This window comes from Hyalella azteca, unplaced genomic scaffold (genome assembly GCF_000764305.2).
Source record: "Hyalella azteca isolate HAZT.00-mixed unplaced genomic scaffold, Hazt_2.0.2 contig3272, whole genome shotgun sequence".
Lineage (NCBI taxonomy): Eukaryota > Metazoa > Arthropoda > Malacostraca > Amphipoda > Hyalellidae > Hyalella > Hyalella azteca.
Window position 1 is genome coordinate 68,340 of NW_025933524.1, and position 21,400 is coordinate 89,739.

Consider the following 21,400-nt stretch of genomic DNA (forward strand, 5'->3'; position numbering starts at 1 on the left):
AAGATCAATCATTAGCTGCTTTTTAAATAGTGGGAGAAAATGGTAAAACGTTGAAGTCCGCATGTGTCATGAAAATTAGGAACTTGAAAAGGAAACTTTGAGAGAGAACCACCTTGAGCTTGTCGATAGCATCAGGATCCACTTTGATTTGGTTGCCAAGATGGATGTACCGTTTCAGGGCCGAAGAAGATGCAGCTTTCACCAAACCTTCAAGTTCAGCGCCAGAAAAATTCTTTGTAAGAGCTGCCAGCTCCGCAATATCAACATCGGGGTCCAGCTTACCGTGCGTGGCCATCTTGTTTGTCTTAATTTTAAGGATATCAAACCGGCCTTTCTCGTTAGGTAGCGAAATCTCCACTTGAATCTCTAGTCGCCCCGGTCGCATTAGCGCTTCATCCATCATATCTTTGCGGTTGGTCATGCCTATAACAAGAATATTGTTGAGCTGCTCAACTCCATCAATCTTGGACAGGAGCTGATTAACCACAGTGTCGTTGACGCCCGTGTTCCCAGCAACAGATCCTCGCTGCTTGCAAATGGCGTCTATCTCATCAAAGATGATGATATGCAGCCCGGAGTTTGGCCCCATCCTTTTCTCCTCTTCTTCGGCCTCGGCGAACAAGCGGCGGACGTTGGCCTCCGACTCGCCCACGTACTTGTCCAAAATCTCGGGCCCGTTGACAATCTTTGGCTCACGAGCATTCAGCATTTTACCGATCTGTCGCGCCATGAGTGTCTTGCCCGTGCCTGTGAACGCAATGATACTCTTAAATTCATATAATTAAGCATTTTTCGAGCAAATCCTATCAGTAGTTACTGATACAATAAGATTCGGTTTTCTAGTGCTTTACACATTTAAGCCGAATATACCATATTCAGTTACATCAAATCAACTCATTAGTGGCCACAGGCTTACTGCCTGATACGTGTTTGGAGGCGTATCGTTACACGTACGTTAGGAGTACGTGTTCTGAGTCAAATTCTCCATTCCAAGAATGGTGGTTCACCATGGGTTTCGTTATCTTAGTTTGATGTTCCGCTCATTTCCATGGGAAAGGCGGTTTGTCTGTGTAATGATTTGTGTATAGTTTTTCTGGCTTATGCAGGCGGTGATACTATCACGGTATAATGCTAGATCTCCCGCAATTTAGATATGGGCTAAATGTAATCAATAATAATGTTGCTTCGAGGGATTTTCTACAGCGTCTTGGCCTATGACTTATTGGAATGCAGAAAATAATAATATAATTATTATTCGCCTTATTAATTATTTTTGAAATAGTAAGGCGAGGGGGGCCGTTTGAACAGTCGGGCGGGTTCGGGTTCTAAGATAAAGGACAAGGTAAGGGGGCCATACAGCAGATGTTCATGTCCCCCCAAAACCACTACATACCAAGAGGCCCATAGAGGTTCTCAGACAAATGACAACGTACCAGGTGGCCCGTAGAGCAGGATGCCCTTGACGTGCTTGATGCCCATCGTATCAACGACCTCGGGAGGGAAGACCCGCGAGGCGAAGGCGCGTCGCAGGATCTGCACGAACTGCTCGTCCAAGCCGCCGATGCCCATCTTCTGGAAGTCCCAGTCCGCGGCGAACAAACTCGTGTGCGACTGCCGCGCCTGCAAATTGCCTCCACATGTTTTACCCAGAATAATTTAATCACTAATAAATATTTCTGATCAAGGCTGGAGAACAGAACCCATCGATCCATTTTCTCAAGCCAAGCCTGCTGCTAAGTATCTGTATAATTTCGATTAATTACTCAAAAAAGAAGATTGATTAAGACTAGAAAAAATTGATTTGGATTGAACCTGGTGCAAGTAAATAGGCTCATGTGCGGCAGTTGCAGCAACTGAAATGATAAGAAACAAATCGTTTCAGGTGCAGACTTAAATGTTCATGTAATAGATATTGCATCTAACCATGAACGTATCACTTTGAATTGATAAATATCAGAGGAGCAGAAACTTCAAGCTACGATCCTAAATCAGTATACATACATTTTGCTGAAAAAATTGCAGGTAATTTTGTGGTTGAATACTTGCTATGCATTTATTGACCTTGGCTTTGCCGGTAAGGAAGAGGGCCGAGCCCTCGGCTTTCTCGAAGATGATGGACGAGTTGGGGTTGAGGACCCCAAAGTCCAGCTTGCGGGGCTCCGACTTCTTGCCGCTTGCCATTGCGTCCATATCCGCCGCTGCACAAAGTCATTCATAATATTCATATACATAACATAAATAAACAAAACAATAATATTCATATAAATTACAATTCTGATTCACCTTATGTACCATTATAACATACAGTTCTCCCATACTCTTGGAAGAAGAGTATTACATATAGTGGTAGAAACTCTGACAGAACTTTTCACTTATTACGACACATAAGTGAACTGATCTTAGTAAGTAGTGTTATAACATAAAACCAATGGCTCATTGTGTTAAATAGTTAACCTTCAAATTTGCAAGGTCAAGTATGAAGTAATACACAGGATTTAAATCTATACCTAAATTGCGATTTGCAATATCGATATTCAAAAGGGTAGAAGAATGAATTAAATAAAGATGCATCAGAACTTGTCATGCTTTCCGGCCAAGGTATAAAAAATTTCACCACTTTTGATTATCATGTTGACTCGCAACAAAGCGAAGTGTTCAATCTAACACTGATATTGAACATGAGAATCCATTGCAAAGAAAATAGATGTTTTAGTAGTGAGCATGTTCTCCATCTATACCAATGGAAGTAATTTAAACTTGAATGCATGCGTTACTAAACGGAAACCTCAACGGCGATGGACGGAGGTGGCAGTGAGGCAGCCAATTAAGAAGAGCATTGCAACACAGCAGCCACACAAGCCACCATATTATCCCTAACCAAAATTTTTAAGCAACTTGAACACAATAGGAAGACAATTTACATAAACTGTTCCAGTTGAAATAGTATTATTGGAGACCAAAAACAGAAAACATACTTCAGTGAAGAAATATCTCAGTCGACAAGTCTGTGATGTATGATGTTCATTTAATAAAAGTTATTCTAACCAAGTCAATTGTTCCGCGCGCATAAGGCAACTAGGGTTAAAAAATTTGTTACCTTATTTGTAATTCCAGCATCTGGTATGCATCCTTCATTAGGATCTAAACCTAGCTCTGAAAAATATATAAAAAAAATCACAAAACCCACCTTCCATCTCCTTGACTCTGATGGACAGGGTTTTCTTGTCAAGGAACTTGAAGACGAGCGGCTGGCCAATGTGGTAGCCGTGGCGGGGGAACTGCTCCAGGAAGTTGACGGCCATCTGGTCGGTGTTGTAGGGCTCGTTGGTGGTGCTCTTCTTCTGCAGGAAGTCCGCCTCCAGCACCAGGGTGCTGATCAGCTGCCGCTGAGGGTCTGGCGTGAATGCCTCCACATTGATCTGTGGAACAAGAAAGTAATAGTAACACAAGATCTTGCCAGTCATTTTACTCCAAAGCTGTAGGAAATTTTGGACCACCTTAGACTGATGCAACCATTTGCGGTTAACACACCTGGTACAACTCAACAACAACAGTCTCCTCCTGGTCCATCTCAATAACAAAGGAGAATACTCCTGGTCCAGCTCAGCAACAGCAAAGTCTCCAGGTCCAACTCAACAACAGCGGAGACTCCTCCTGTTCCAGCTCAACAACAGTGGAGACTCCTCCTGTTCCAGCTCAACAACAGCGGAGACTCCTCCTGTTCCAGCTCAAAAACAGTGGAGATTCCTCCTAGTCCAGCTAAACAACAATGGAGACTCCTCCTGGTCTAGCTCAACAGCAGCAGAGACTTCTTCTGTTCCAGCTCAACAACAGTGGAGACTCCTTTTAGTCAAGCTCAATAACAGCAGAGACTCCTGGTCCAGCTTAGCAACAGCAGTGACTCCTTCTGTTCCAGCTCAACATTAGTGGAGACTCCTCCTGGTTAAGCTAAACAACAGCGGAGACTCCTCTTTGTCCAGCTCAACATTAGCAGAGACTGTTCTTTGTCCAGCTCAACAACAGCAGACTTCTTCTGTCATCCTTTCTCATGCATTGGTCCTTATAATAAGCTTCAAAAATGGCAAAGATAGAAGCCATTGTAGTGGTAACTACAGTTAAATTTTTGTTTTCCATTTGCAGGGTTAGTTGAAATGGCTATAGGCATGCAGAAAGCAAGTTGGGAAAACCGGTCAGGCCAGTTTTCGATCATGAAGCATCAAGATCCTTGCAAGAAGAATCATTGTTACCAGTTCCAGAACGGCTTCAGGTGGCCTCCATTGTAGTTGTTATTCTCCAGATCCTGTCACGTCAAGAAGAAGCCCAAATTCCATGGAGGCTACCACTGCATCAGCTCAGACCACAGCTGCAAGGTAGATGTGATGTGGTGATGCTGCCAGTAGATTGATTGTACTAGGTATTCCTGCAGAAGGATGCACTTGGTAATGCCAGCTGAGGTCAAATTTGTGTAATGCTGGTGTTTGTAGGAGTCACGCTGGTGTTTGTAGGAGTTGAGTGAATATACTATACCCGCATAGCCAGTACACAAGCATAGCCATTGGCTACATTTTACCCGTGCACAGGCAGTAAAAATGAGTGCTTGATGGAGTTTGTGGTTGGCTGGATGAGTTGGTCATTACTGACCAGTTGCTATTATCCCAGCTGAGCAATGGTTTTTGGAAGTAATGGCAAGAGTTGAGATGGCCGAGTAGAAATGATGCTCAGATTTTGTATGCCACTTATGACAGATTCTCTTAGAAGTGCTTTGATCATCACCATTAAGGCCTTTAAAATTGCAATAATGAAGTTTTGGGACTCTATGGATCTTTCAAGCACTGCAAATTGAAACAATGAAGTGACATCCTGTACTTTTAGAGTTATGCTGTTCTAGTGAATCTAGCTGAGTGTTATGGGCTGTCACTCATACTGCTGAGAGTGGTGGATACCCAAACCCACTTGGGGAAGTGACGCTCCTCCAGCTACAAGTTACTGCAATTTAGGCTGAATTGTGCCAATCATATTGAAATTACTCATTTTATTATTGCCAGTGCTCTTCTTCTCATTCTCTTTGCCTTTTTGCAGACCATTATTTCATGTGTCAGTGATGAATCAAATTGCAAATATCCTATCACCACTTACTTTGTACTTGCACTACTGCCTGTGGTTGGTGAGTAGTTGCTTATGTTTGCCAATATATACCTTTTTAATTACTGCCTGTATATGCCTCGATGAAGATTTTTATGCAGTGGTTGATACACTGTTATAGGTGGAGAAATATATTTATCTGCTATCTTGTATTATAGTTTCTGTGCATATATATTTTGAAGTTAATATTGATATTTGTGTTCAATAATGTTTGTGTTGTGTTGATAACGTAAATATTTTACAATGGTATTTCCAAGTGCTCTATTAAGCATCCCATGCCCCAATTTGCTGGTTAGGTTTGGCTGTTCTGCTTACCTGTTTGTCAGTTAGGTGGTCTCTTTTGGTTAGATTCCATCTGGTAGCCTGGTTATTCAATTTTGTTTCTTAGTAAGGGTTCCCATTTGCGTCATTTGCTGCTTCAGTAGTATCAAGTTCCCACCTAAGCTCAAATTTTAAGTACCCTAATATTTAAATATTACATCAGAATAAAATAAAGTTAAACAAAAGAGAAAAAACATCTTGTGGACAGGGCTGTTTATAAGGAGAGTTGGGAGGTTATCTTTTATTCAACATCTTGAGGTAAAGAACATTGAATATCTTACCCCTTTCAACTAATAAAGATGACCCATAACAACAGGAACAAACGACACAAACTATTTCAAGTTAAAAAAAGGATGCAAATAAAAGTTGCCAACACACCTCCTGGTCGAGCTCCACAAGAATTTGCTTGCGCTGGATGACATTGAAGCCAACATAGCCTGGTTTGACAGCACCATTGTGCAGGACTGTGTAGATTAAGGGACGCCGGTCTGGTGTTGTGATGCACACATACCTGCCAGCATCATCAGTATTATGAGATGCACATATAATTCAAAGATTACTGACTAATTAGCACGACAACAAGCAATACTGTAGACTTTAAGAACAAGTGCAGGTGCCAGAAAGTGGCCAATTACTACCTGAGACCAGACCACACAAACCCTACTTTACTTTTAAAATAATATATCACAAAAAATTGTTTCACATCATGATCTGCAACTTTTCATCAAGATTGTCACTCCAATAAATCCAACTTACAGCCCAAGAAACTAATGCATTACATATAAAATTTCTAACATCTGTTAATATAAAATTAAAGGAAACGCATGAAAATTCAAGTCTCATTCCATTAAACAAATCTAAACCTATCAAAGTGTCAAACAAGAGGATGTTATTTGGTTAAAAAAAATCATCAGTTAAAATAATGGTTTTTCTGGATTAGGGTACTACAACACATGTAGTGCAGTTCATCAAAATTGCTGAGGAATTTATAATAAACTGGAGCACAAATAATATCACAAAGATTCTATATGGAAGTGATTTATGGCATCAAATAATCCATCAAATGATATAAAAAATATAACTCAGTACTCACTGCAGTGAGTGACAAAGAGCGCATTTTCTCATCGACGAAAACATGAGGTCACGGACGGACGGACAGACAGACAGACGGACATGGCGAGCACAATAGTGCATTTTTTCTATAAATGAGAAAATGTGCTAAAAACAAATGAGCTTAGGAAACTCCATCTGGGGGAGAAAAGGGCACTAACCTAAAACATGATGCTAGGAAAACTGAACCCATCAACCCTCATAGATGTGGTACTTGTGATGCAGTTTTATTTCTCGCCCTGTGCTGTAGGCATATTTCAGTACAATTTCCTCTGTTGGAGCACCTCAGTGTCTGTATGCACTGAATATCTACTACTGCAATGCTGGTATACAATTGTTGAGATTATGATGCATGCTAGTCACCCATAGAGAGAATTGTCACTCTGGTTGATTCTACTGACTTTGGGTTGTTATGCTACTGCAAAATGTCTAAATAGGATGCATTTATATGATTTAAAAGCTACTGAAACAGAAAATTATCTGAATGCATTAGGTATGCAGTGTTTTATGAACCTATATCAAAGAACCTAAACCTGAATTTTAAAATTACAGTATATCTATTAGTATATATAATGTCTTACTTGACTTTTTTGCTGAAGTCTGCCTCATTGACTATCACACAGTTGGTGAGGGAGAGATCCTCACTGGGACACTTGGCCACCTTCATGATCTAAAAAAATGGCAAGCAGATATTATAATCATGATCATAGATTCTTCATGAGCTGCAAGACATTTTACAATGATTGCTGCTATGTAGAGATCGATCCGGTTCATTTAGTATTCAATTCAAACGGCCGCTCTTTGGACCAGTAAATTATTCCGAATCATAAGTGAAATTTTTTGAAAATGAAATTTTCCACTAAATAAGATTGCAATCATTGAGTTGAGGCCCAAAAAGAGTACAAGTGGATGATGCATTGCAGTCTTTTCCTAATCCCTGCAGCTAGGTCTGTATCCACAAGCCAGCTGCCCAAAGCTTTGAGATTTCAATTTTCAGTCTAGCTGCATACCAATGAGAAGGCTACCATAGGTCTTTTCAAACACTTCAAAATAGACAAAATAAATATACCAACAATCTATACAATTCTATGGCTCATGCACCAGCTACAAGAAAAAAATAATTAAATTAAAAGCTTCAATACAATGAGGATTAAAACAATATAAAAGTCATAAATCATAGGTGGCAGATAGTTTACAAATGCTGCACAGAGGAACCACAAATCAAGGATCATAATAAAATGAACCAACATAAATTATTTAAAGCTAAATGTCTAAAAAACATGCATTGTTAAGCATTTCCAGTTTGATGACTTGGCAAATTTAATATGAGGCAGAAAAAAAATCAGCAAACTTGGTTAAAAGACAGTACCGTAAAATGGGGTAACTTTGACCACTTTTTTTTTCAAAATGCCATTTTTTTACTAGATAAGTTAAACTTAAATTGAAACATGCAAAATCCAGGTATATACTCTAGCTTTACTCACCATAAATTGCTGGCTCCTGCTTCTCATAGTTTTGATGCAATTTCAAAAAAAGTGATGGTCTTTGTTACCCCAGCTCTTGGGGTACTAGAAGAGTTCTACTACAATGCATCAAAACCTGGAGTTATTTTACCAAAAAATAAAAAAATTGGAGGGGGTACTCTGACAGGCTTTAAATAATAACTCTTTTTAGTGGGTCACATTATTACCTATTTTTTAATTTTAACCTATTACTATTAGATATGCAAACTTTTTAAATCTTTCTATTGTGTTACATAGCCTCAGTATTAGGCCTTTGATGGCCATTGACATTTGACAAAATTTTTCTATGTAAAATCATTTGAGTTTTGGGGGTTTTTGTTAAAAAAACAAAAAGTGTTCAAAGTTACCCCATGGGCATGGGTCAAAGTAACCCCATTTTAAGGTAAGTACTATATTATTGACATAAGGTAGAAACACAGAGAAGCCAGATGAGCAAAAATAAACCGCATGTTTTAAAAAAATTGTTGAGTTGCCAGCAAGCATGGGAGTTTCCCTTCATTCACAGGCGGCTTCTTGCTTCTGACTGACTTCCAGAATGGGACAGAGCCTAGAGACATCATAACATTGCCTAAAAGACAAACCAGGCTCCATTGTGGAAGTGAGAAGTGACTAGGGCCTAGCCGCCTAGGGACTAGCCCGAGATAACCCACAGCCAAGGAAGAACTATGAAGGGCTCTGGATACTGGAACCTGGAGGAACTATATATGGTAACTTACCTGCAAAAGGGCTAACAGAGCTTTATTGCTATACATAAAAAATTGAAATTGTGACCAAGACTTTAAACTTAAAGAAGGGTGAAACCATGAACCTCATATTATTATTTTTTATCAAGTAATCTTGCTCTATAATTTTGCACAAATTTTGGAAAACAACATAAAATTTACCCCCTTTGTCACCCTCCATAGAATAAGCTATAAGCTATATTAGGCCTAGTCTATAAGACAATACTCACAAAAACTGTTTAGATCTTCAGGGCACATTCACTTCAATAGCATCCTTATTTGTTTGGTTTTTTGATATGAACATAAAGGCTGGATATGATTGCCCTTTACTGGCATTAGTGTTCTTTTTTTAATGTTGAGTCCAAAAAAATGAACTTAGATCCAAAAATTTCTGTAAATTAAAATACTAATGTAAACATTTTTTTAAATAAATTTTGATTGCAGAAATAAAAGTCATCCATAAATATACCTAGATGAATATATACTTAGCTACTCCCTTTCTGCAAGTTTCTACTTTATTAATAACACTAATAGTAATTGCAGTGTCAGTGATTATTACCTACTTGTAGGCCATAAGACCTATTGCGGTATTGCCAATTCTTAACATTGCAGAAATATCATAGCTTGTTGCAGACTTGCAAGTTGCAATAGTATCGAACCGCAACTCCCTGCTCTGATCATAATTACCTACTCTGAACTGTAACCACTGGGACACCTTGCCCACTAGTATATTGAAATTGAATATTATTCACTGAAACAGTCTGATGTATACTGTATTGCCTCAATTATAATTAAACATATCTGGTATGACAATAAAAAAAATCAAATTTTCGGTAGAAATTACAGGTTTAAAAAATAGAAACACAAAGTTGGTTTTTAAATCAAGACATTTCCAAGCTCTATGTCAGCTAACTCGTGCATGATTCATCCAAATTTCACAAAAATTGAAACTGGAAACGCACACAGACGTATAAAGTTTACATGACGCGCACTAGACGGCGGTACGGACACTCACGACACAAACAAACCTACTGTTGCAGCAGACTGAACTTAGAGCTCCACGAGAACAGTCAGGACAAATACACGCTACGTGTCGGTCGCTGGCGGGTCTATTCTTCAGATTACAGAGTTGCCGGATGGTAGGGCATTTTGACATCGAAATTTTCGAAAAAAGTTCACCAAGTTTATCTTCATATTCGCGATATTTATGCATACAAGAAGAAAATCTATTTCAAACTCATTTCTGTATAGTAGTAGTAAGATGGCGCAGTCTGAAAGACTAAGGTGTATATTGAACATTAATGCTATGAACTTTTCAAAAACATGACCAAATAATAATGTATTGCCTAAAAAATATTCTAATCACTTGATAGAAAACGAGCCAGAATTAATTGAAAACGTTCCATCCTAGGACAATTTGATATGAAAATCACTGGTCCAGATGACACGTCTTCACGACTGACCAAAATAATACCTAGCCTAACTAGTTTAAGTCGAATTGGCAATTCAACAAATTGTTAGGAGCATAGGGAGGATAATACCAATTCAAAGTTAATTTTCTAGTACCTCATACTAAAATGTTAAATGCATGGAGAAACTCTGCTGTAACCACTAAAAGTACTAAATAAATTTAGTCCCTTTTAGAAGGGGAAACTTTACAGTGTACTACACGCTCTGCCTTCGCTGGTTGTTCCTTGAAAGCAACCTATTTAAAATAAAAAGCCGTAACGAGACAATTTGGCCTCATAAATTTTGTAAGGCCAATGGGATGATAAAAGGCCATAATTTTTAAATTTGGCAGGTAAAGAACCATCTGGCAACCGTGCGAGTTGCGAGTAGGGTGTAGAATCTGATTGCCTACTGTCGCTGGCGCACACAACTGACAACTCGCCCCGTCCCCGTGTATGAGCAAGCACCTCAACTTGAGACGTACAAAACCAAACGGCGAGTGCTCTCTGGTCATCTGATTCTGATTAGTTGCAAGACGGGTATGACAGTGCGAGGTCAGTGATGTCACGCATAAGTAGGTAATCCTCTAAGCGTCACGGTATCGCGTGATGCTCTAGCAAGTATAATTGTCTGGAATTTTCCCCACTATATTAAAATTTCTCAGGTATATTAGATGGCGAATATTTTCGAAAATTTACTTGAACGAGTGAAGAATTCAAACGGACAATTTAACAACCAATCAGTTTCGTGCATTGTTCTACCGTTAATGATACAAGAGTCGCTGCATTTCAGAAAGCAATTTGATGGAGGAAATAGAATAATAACCGTCACTAAAAAACGAGTGCTCGCCTCTTCAACAGATACTGTATATAACTCGCCGCTGATTAATAAAAGCCATTTAGTAAATAATTCGTAATAAAAAGGCAACAGGAACTTTTTGAGAATGGACGAAAAAGTTGATTAGCTGATGAGTTAGTACGGCCTGAAATTGAAAAGATGAATTGAAATATGCGTGAAAAGATTCTTGCAAGCCAGAGAATATCTATCACGCCGAGGTACCTTGCATCTGACACCGATTTAGAAGATCTCGAATTCACTTGCGACATCGCTCCTCAGACTCACCAGAGTCCATCATAATGGAAACTTGCTCACAGTACGGTAATTACCAAGGCATCAAAAGAGAACAACAAGGTAATTATTACCCACGTAAATCTCTTCATACTTTAATAAGGAAAAGCACAACGAATTCTAACTTACAATTAAAAATGCAAGTTCACATTGAGGTAAATGAAAAGAAGTACACTGTAGCCTCATCAGTTAGTTGCGCATGCCATGGTGTATGTATATGCTGTCGACCGCGTGGCTGACGCAATGCTGGCCGGAAATGTTCCTAGACATTAGTCACCTCCTTCAGCCGCTAGTGTCATTTGAACTTTCTATCTATCACCGTCGTACTGCGCGTCTAGAGTCAAACGCGTTTCTAAATGTACAATCCCGATTGCGGCAATCTGTTTACGCGAGCTTTCGATCAAGCCGCTTGTTCGTCATTACCCATTATGCCGCCCGTTGCTACAGGATTAAGCAGTAACACGCACTCTTATTCCTAGACTTGATACCACGGTTTCCTTTCTGATGAAATCCTGAATATTCAAGCGAAACATTCTAATAGGATCTACACTGACGGCCAACCTGCCATCAAAATAAATCTAAAACGAGTTATCCGTATTGTTCGCGGCTATTGGTGAGGCTCGCGTGGCAACACAGGCACACCACTCTGACAGCCAGTTGCAGCGTCACTGAGTTTGAAAAGTGAAGGCTTGAAGTCATGATAAGCTGTGCATGGCTGCATGCATCTTTGCACGAGTAGTGTGCACTATGTGCAGCCAATGGATCACGTTGCGTGTGCGTGGCTTGTTGAAAAACAATCAGCACTGCCATTGCATCACTGCTAGATCTGATGCAACATCACACACTCGTGGGCAGGGCTGGGCAGCGCTACTTTGAAATGTAGCGGCGCTACCGCTACATGCTCTAAATGTAGCGGGCGCTACCGCTACCGCTACACCCACTAGATTGAAGCGAGCGCTACCGCCACCGCTACAGTAAAATGTAGCGCCGCTACATTAGCCGCTACAAAGGCCAAAATTATTGGAAGTCTCTAAATATTTATTGTTCTGATATTGGGATTTACTCATAAACATTTAATGGATATTTTCAAAACATTTCAATGCAACTTTATTGCAATAAACCTAACCGTACTAGTACGTGTTAGATACAGTAAAATGAGTAAATAAAAGTTACAGTTATTTTTATGTTTTACCTTCCCTATACATGGATGTGTACTTTAATCTATCAATCTAAAAAATTATCCACATATCCATATAAAAAATCAGTCCTTTTTAAAACGTTTTTAACACGTTTTTCTTAGCTTAGCTTCGCGTTTGTTTGTTTGTTTGTTTATTTGTTTGTTTGTTGTTAACATTGACAATGAAAGTTAGCCCACTTCTGATTGCTCTAGAAATCTGAGATTCGGCATGCAGGCTATTTTCGCCTAACAATTCCAGATACAATCATAAAAACTAGCAATTAGAGACCTAAATTAGCTTAATTGTGTAAAGTATATATAAACAGTATATATATAGTATGACGTGCGGGCGCTGACGTTATAGACGAGCAGGCGCTTACGCTGCGTATCGTCGATACGTACGTCAAGTCAAGTAAATTGGCTCGCAACAACGTTTTTCATGTGTAGCACAACGGACTAAAAAGGAGAAAATAAAATACTTAAAAAAAAAACTTTTTAAAAAACCACGTTTTTCTTGTGGACTAAAAAGTAGAAAATAAATTAACAAGAAAAACGTGTTTTTTTAAAAAGTATTTTTAAGTATTTTATTTATATGTTTCATTTTTGAGATTGGTAGATTAACACGTTGACTACGATTGCTTCATCTTGTACTATTATTTCATTTTTTGTACCGTTTTTAAACAGGGTTGCCAGACGGTAATTTTTTCCGGAGTTTTTCTCAATTGCCAATTTTAGGCAACCTGAATTGAGTATACCACTACGTCCTGGAGGAATACATTTCGTGGTACGCATATGTATGTACGTACCACTTCGTAGTCAACGTGTTAAAGTAGACATCCATGTATGGAAGGTGAAACATAAAAAATAACTAAGCAAACTGAAACATGAAAAAATACCTGTAAGTGGTAACTGGTAACAACTTAACAAGTAACAACTAACATGTTAACACTAGTAACATGCTGAGGTTGACAACATTACAGCGAAATCTTTCGTAGTTTTATTCTGTAATTTATATTAGGTGTGTATCATGCTGGTTTTTAAATAATATTTAATACTATCAAGTAAAATCTAAATGCTATATCTATAAATGTAGCGGTAGCGCTGTAGCGGCAAAACCTCGTATCGCTACTTAAATATGTAGCGGGCGCTACCGCTACCGCTACATTGCCTTAAAATTTTTAGAGTGTACACGTTGCATTTAGCTGATTAAGAGCATCGCGATTCCCCGACTATTGTCATTTTCTTAGAAATTTATTCAATGAAAACGGCTTAAATCGAATTTCAAAAATCAATGATGCGTTAGATCTTTTACATTAATCATAAATGACCACAATGTTATCCTGTAGTAAATTAACCAGAGTATCAATAGTGCTAGGGTTAACACTTTTACTGAAATCCCGAGCCAGCGTATATCGTTCCCAAAAATACATTCCAGCACGTCATAAATCAGACGAATTTCGTAGTGACATGTCAAAATAGATTTTAAATCGTGCACATTGACACAGTTGATCAGAAGAATGAGGATTAATGACTATGAAAGCTTAAACAATGATTGTTCTTCAACAACAACAACAACATAAAAAATTGAGGATTGGTCAACTATAAAAATCTACACGTAAAAATGAAGGCTGTACAAGGAGGCCCTTTCCTCACTTGATGGAGTAGTAGGCGGCAATAAAAAATAATAAAGTTTGATTCGACGAACTTTCGATTTCTGAAATAAGGCAGAAGTCAAGCTGCACGAGAATTCATTAGGTATGGAATTTTTCAGTAATCCACAATGATAACTGCAGAAGATTTGACACAATATATGGCATGTTCCAGTCCGCAACTGGTATCACTTTAGATTAAGTGCATCCAAAAATATGGGTGTTTTTTATAGTATGTTTTTTGGGGTGTAGATTAAGAATCAGAAATCCGTTTTTGGCGGTCGGCATCGGAAATTTTTAATGGAACCTGTTCCTAACTGGACCTAACCTGCTAGGTTTTCGTTGATCGGCTAGGTTTTTTCTATGTTTGGAGTCCGTCCGGCGGCTGGAAAAACCTAGCCAATAGGTTTTTCCTATGTTTGGAGTCCGTCCGGCGGCTGGAAAAACCTAGCAATAGGTTTTTTCTATGTTTGGAGTCCGTCCGGCGACCGGAAAAACCTAGCCAATCAACGAAAACCTCGCAGGTTAGGTCCAGTTAGGAACAGGTTCCATTAAAAATTTCCGATGCCGACCGCCAAAAACGGATTTCAGATTCTTGATCTACACCCCAAAAAAACATATAATTAAAAAAACACCCTTTTTTTGGATGCACTTAATCTAAAGTATTACCCTGCAACATAGTAATTAAGCATTCTTCACTTGCTTATACATTAGCTTCAACAAAATCAAGTTCGAGTCGACATCATTTGTAGCCACAAAATCTTGAAGTTAACACAACCAGCCGCAGAACGAGAGGTGCAACACGCGGCCATTACGAAATGGATTTGAAATGAACCAAGTGGCCATCATTATGAGAAACTTTGAAATGAAACATGGCCATGGCATTGCATTCCAAGGAAATGGAAGGAAACGTACGGAGATGAAGTCGTAGAAAACATTAGAAATGCAGTGTAATAAGATGCAGTTCTACCTGACCAGCATAATTCTGACCTTGTAAATAATAGTGAATAATCTATTATGGAAGTCGCGAAGTCGAGCGAAATGTAAATAATACTAATAAATTACTACAGACTTGGTCGTAACACCACGAGTGACGCATTTTCCAAACGACGTCGTGAGATTGCTCCTAAAATTTGTACGAGCAATGAAAAAGAAAACTGATCGTTGCTATCAAGAAGCGGAAAAAATAAAGATGACACTGCATGAAAAACCAGGAATTATGCATCAGTCAGTCATCGTGAACTTATTCCATAGGTTTTCAAAGCTTTTTTTTAATGGAAAGGTCTAATGAATGCTGTAGTGTTACTCTACTCAACTGTACTGTACCACAAATCGTTTACTTCAGTTGAGTACGAGAAACTTGACACAAGCGAATTCGGAATTGCAAGCCGTAAAGAATGATTGAATTCATTGAAAAAATGATTGAAACTCAAAATATTATTGAATAGACCGTTATTGACGATATGTAAAATGATCCCATCATCTTACACATGCCAAAGAAATAAGTGAAGCAGAATATATACTAGTTCAATACATGCATACTATACATCAATGAATACTATATATATAGTTCAATACTATACATATATACTAGTTCAACCATGATCAAGGCAGCAGAGTTTCTCAACTAATAACACGTAAGTTGACGTAACCTCTCTCTGTCGTGTCGACAGGCAACTGATTACTGAAGTAACCGAACAACTTTAGAGATCAAAGTTGTCAGACGGTGGCATGAAAAAACGGCCAACTTGCTCACAAGAAAGCCCCTTATTCAATATTTAATAGAAACTTTGGGGCAGGGCAAGACTTAAATTTTTCGTTTCAAATAAAGGGTCAAAATTTTTTCAATTGAAATAAATAAATAATTTTAGGCATTCGCTGATTTTTGCCGGCCAAATGCAGTCGGAAAGTGGCCCGTTTGGCGACTCGAGCTTCAGAAACAGTCGTGCCTCTAGATACAGAGAGTTGAAAAAACTCTCCGCCAGTCGGAGCAGTAAGGGGTACATTTGCGATGAATATTCAACTATATTCAAATTTATTGTTCCTTATTGTAAAATTAGGTATCAGAGAAAATTGTCTCTGTATTGAATCAACTCAAACCTGTATTGGCACCACAGCCCAAAGTAAACCCAGGCGCTAAACAAGCAATGCTGATGAAGATTACAAAGTAGGACGAAAAGTGATGCAAGCAGCCATCGCTCACTCGGAGGGAGAACACGCATAGAAACGAGAATTCCGCAATTCACTTCCTCACACTCAACACCCGTCACCCTTCCGTATTGTCTACCAGTCAACCTGGTCAAAAAAAAAAAACAGTCCCCGTATCTCCAGGAGACAAACCAAGAACATTATAAGAATCAGCAACAGACCAAACTTAGCCTATTATTCAATGCCGATACTATTATATATCGATATCGTCGATTCATATCGAGATGATAACACCTATCAATTAGAGTTATCTCCGAGTTTCACACATTCAGGCTACATTTGTATAAGCTTTAAAAAACTTAGCGAAAAATTAGTCCAAAAAATTGTTAAGTGGACAACCGTTTTATTAGTACTATCATATCATTAAAATTCTGCGCGGTAACGATTTCTTTTTACAGTCAGCGTAGAGAGCAACTGCACACGTGGGAACGATACCTAGGTATCTTGTCATGGACTATAGAGGAGCAGAAGCTACCCGCCAACAGCTGATGCTGGCTTTGAACGCAGACCCGTTGGCGGTGATTGGCTACAGGCGTGCGGGGTTTCTATTGTTCCAGAAGTAGCACGCGGTTCCTCTTAATTTTCAATTTCCTGTTTAGGAAATCGGATGGAAACGAAATTTCTATGGTGAGAGTGGACACATGAAATGAGATGTGATTTGCAAAAGTTATAAACTTTTTTAGAGTACCCATTATTTGCCGTTTTCTTTCATTTTCTTACATTTACATGAACAAATAGGTCTTCGATTTCTGTTTTACATACGTGTACCAAGTTTCAAAACGATCCGTCTGTAAACAAAAAAGTTTTGTTGGAGGGTAGCCGGTCCCCTTAAGTAAAATCTAAAGGTTTTATCTATAAATGTAGCGGTAGCGCTGTAGCGGCAAAACCTCGTATCGCTACTTAAATATGTAGCGGGCGCTACCGCTACCGCTACATTGCCTTAAATGTANGAAATCCTCTTTTTATACTATAAAAATAATGATTTTTCTTTAACGCATTACCCGACACTGACTCAGGTTATTCAAAATAAAAATTACACACGTAAAAGCTAGTAGTAAGTGTAACTTTTTAATATATAGCTCAACCAAAAATATACATTTTTAAATAATTAAGGAGGAATCAAAACACTTCCCCGTAGTAAAATTCTTAGTATTTTCATTGGTTTGAATAACCAGACACCATGTTTGGGTACTGTCTCTTATACACATCTAGATGTGTATAAGAGACAGGTGTACACGAGACGGCCGTATAACACTTCCAACTTCTCGACCTCCACCTAATTGACTGAATCCTATCGAAATATTCTACAATTTAGCTACCTAACAACAGACACGTCCTTCTCCAAAGAACCATTTGTTCAGTTCTAAATCTGACGAACAATTGAGAAAAATACTTCAAGATAAATAAAGAAAATTGAAGATGAACTCAGAAAACTTCAGAATAATAAAGATAAACATAGATTCAAATAAACAAATAAATGAAATAATTACTATACCGTATTGCGATCATAACATGATTAGCACTTAGCACTTTAGCAGGGAGTTCTCCGGGACGGTTCTGGACATGTAGTTGTGGTCATATTGCTATTGGCGAGGTGGCCGGGAAGTTCAGCACAGCAAAATCGGAGCTGTGAGTTCTGAGTTGCATGTTCGAGACACACAACAAGCTGTGAAAATTCTGCTATGTTGAAAATCGACGACAGGTCTCATCACGGGTGACAGCGCTACAATTCGCTAATCTGATCAGTGATCACCGGAAAATACTTCTTATTTCAGTCAAGTATAGTAATAGAAGCGCTTCTTAAGAAATTTATGGTCATAGGCTCCAATGCTTAAAGTTATTTTAAAACAAATAAAGTAAAAATTCAATTAAAAAACTACCAGTACTCGTGTGGACGGTGGTACAGATGACATGGGCTTGCCTCCAGGCTACACGAGTGACTACGACAGAGGACAGACTAGAGACTACCGGTAGCCCATTGATCGAACTGGACTGAACTTGAAGTCTCAACTTTCAAGACTAAGCAAGCAGAACTAACAAGGTTAAAAAGAAACTTACTTGTTAAGTTGTTAGGCGTATTTAATTTTGGATAGTTAAACGCATTAATATTATTACTGGGTTCTCGTTGGAATGTGAATTTAGAATTTATCCATAAACGACCTTGTCACTGCAGCCATTGCCTACTTCTTCCACGGCAGGAGTAACACTGAACCTCACTGATTCCAGACCCAGTCACTGACGCTTGGAATGTCGAAAAGAGCAGAATCCAATTCCTGCTCTTTCTTTGGAATCCTTGAAAACGTGTCCGATTAAAGATTACTTGTTCTCAGACTAAATTCTATATTTTTATTGCCAATAATAAATCTAAAACGTTTTTTATTGCACTTTTGATATCGCTGCCGGTGTGTTTACCGATGTTCGCCATGCATCAATATTGGTAGTGTATTATAGAGCTGAAGCAATTGTACGAGGCTACGAGCTGATATAGGCTACGGTGGACTCAGAAGAGTGCCGATAATTTTATTGTAAAACACGTAGAATAGAGGAACACTGATAATGTGATGATCCATTACGCAGCTTTTCAACGAGGAAAAACAGTTATTATCTTGAACCACAGCTGTGATGACCTTGCCATTATTTATCCAACTGAAGTCAAGCTCTCAGTCCTTGTCCTTGGAGGTTGGAGCCAATCCCTGTAATTTATCCAATATAATCGAACTATCACACTCTGGAGCACATATAAAAACTATTAAACCTAATTCTGAGTAAAATAACCTTGCTATTATGTATAACGGAGCTGACAGATCAGTTTTGTTCCTCGGCGCATCATAATTAAATTATCTTCACACGTTTGATTTGTCAAAAAACAGAATCGCTTGAGAATATCTCAGTCCTAGCTAGTGGCAATAACAGAAAATAGACGGATCAATTTATCGGACAAACCCACTGCATTACGATTAACGTAGAATTACAAGCCTGATCTATTTAGTTTCTGGGACAATCTTCATCTAGTTTCATCGAAAAACTCATCAGTATTGTGAACGGTTTGAAACTCTAGAAATTTTAGACTTCAATACAGTTTAGTAAAATATTGGCGATTTATGGAAGCCTACTCTAGAGAAAACGGTAAATTCTAACAGAAACTAATAGAAACGAGTCACGAAGTAACAAACCTTCTATAGGAAGTGTCAAGCTGCTAGGATGGAATAATAAATAAGTGTGTGTAAAATATCTTTTTTCCCCTGCTTGAGGAGCTATATAGATTCGGCAGCGCTGTCGTGCAGGCGAAATGAGTTTAATGCTTCCAGCAGGTTGCGGAATCCAGGAACTGCGTCAGGCCAGCATCCTGATCCATCCAACATAATGGAAACCTTACTTTTTCTTAAATAGTTGGCCGAAGACTGACAAATATATTAAATGCAAGAATTTCAATCTAAATGTGTCGGCAAGATCTTCTGAAGGCGTAAATTTTGCTACTGAAGCGTAGCCAAAAATCTTGCAATATTCATCCACTCTCTGCACAGTGGCGTCAGGGCGTCTAGACGGATGGGTCAGCAGGCGAGTCAGACGAACAAGTGTTCATCGTTTTCTGCTTTCTTATGTTTTATTGCTACTTTTTTCGTTTTTATATGTTTCAGATTTTCAACGCTGGGGCGTCAACTAAATAAAAACTACTAGATTGTTTAGAGTAGGCACTGTATGTTAATTTTCGGTTCTCGTTATTAATTTTTCTGAACAAGTATAGGTTTTGTAGGCAAGGGCAAGTATTGTCTATGGTTCATTTGATGACAATTAATATTTAACCTCTAATAGGCTAAAAATTTTGTATCAATGGCATCACGGAGTATTTAAATGTTAATAAGGCCCCTGATCATGGGCTAAATAGACCAGTTTCCAGTGCTCCTGCAAGAACAAACAAGAAGAAAAAGTCTGGCGAACGACTAGTCGTTGGCAGACATGCAGACACCCCTGACACGGTTTGTTCATGCAGTACGCTGCAAGATATGTTCTTTTTTTGACGAGCGACGAAGAAGCGAAACCATTTGTCGTTTTTTCGATCCGCTGAAATTTAGAAGCCTACTTGAACTTCTTCGCTTGCGAATAATCATATTTTTTCAAAAAAATCTTTGGAATAATTTATAGCGTTTCTACTAATTGCCAATTCGGTTCATTCAATGTTAATATTCCGTTCATTTCCAAAAGGATTTAAACTTAATCCCGCGCGATGTTTAGAATATGAATAGAATTTGTATCATGAGATTTAAACCAAATTCAAATAAAAATAATTCAACAATTTTGTTTTCTAATTGATGGCATTTACTATCATTTTTCAGAGCCTCGTCTCTAGAATAAATTATAATAATTTACGAAACTTTCATTAATTTTATCAATCGATCATTCATCGTAAGGACCGATCATTCAATTACCTGTACCTTCTAGTGAAGATTTTCGCAACTTTTCCTGCAATACATAAACATAGATTGTTTTTTAAGTATTAATAACATTTATTATAACAAAACATATCAGCTTCGTGCACTACATGCAAGATGGCGCACAAGGAGAATATATCGCTTGATGCGGGATCGGGGCTTGCATGATGGGGTGAACGCATAAGTGGCTCGGTCGTTATTTCTCGTTATCGTCCAAAACATGCTTCGAAAGTTCAATATTGTAACATTTATTATATTTTTTTCACTGTATTTGTATGACTAAAATGCAGGGACCCGCAACCGTTGCTACTGATGCAGAACGCGAGTGATATTGCAAATATTTTGAAGAAAAAAAAAAAAACAGGATGAATATTTCGTAACATGTAATTTGCAGTAATTATTTGAAACATTCAGGAATACTACTCATTTTCAATGAATGAGAAGCGCATTGATAATAATCCTTCAAATTTCTATGATCAGGAATGCAGAGCTGTTTACCAAAGTTTGTTCCTGCATCGAAGTAGGTTATAGCACTACATGA

General features: G+C 38.4%; 1 protein-coding gene across 3 annotated transcripts in view; it reads right to left on the reverse strand.

Annotated features, from left to right (window-relative positions):
* LOC108666708 (vesicle-fusing ATPase 1-like) overlaps positions 1 to 18,614 on the reverse strand; it is a 63,571-nt gene extending 44,957 nt beyond the window's left edge. For 2 of the 3 annotated variants that reach the window (XM_018153624.2, XM_018153625.2), the window contains exons 1-7: positions 9,049 to 9,210; positions 7,155 to 7,243; positions 5,842 to 5,974; positions 3,188 to 3,419; positions 2,062 to 2,198; positions 1,434 to 1,620; positions 113 to 747 (exon numbers count right to left, since the gene is read on the reverse strand). In XM_018153624.2, the coding sequence (XP_018009113.1) occupies positions 113 to 747; positions 1,434 to 1,620; positions 2,062 to 2,198; positions 3,188 to 3,419; positions 5,842 to 5,974; positions 7,155 to 7,240 (1,410 nt within the window). In that variant the 5' untranslated portion in view covers positions 7,241 to 7,243; positions 9,049 to 9,210. Of the gene's footprint in view, positions 1 to 112; positions 748 to 1,433; positions 1,621 to 2,061; positions 2,199 to 3,187; positions 3,420 to 5,841; positions 5,975 to 7,154; positions 7,244 to 9,048; positions 9,211 to 18,487 lie in introns of those variants that run through there. The other variant, XM_047879521.1, reaches the window with a different exon arrangement.
* Between the last annotated feature and the right edge of the window lie 2,786 nt (positions 18,615 to 21,400).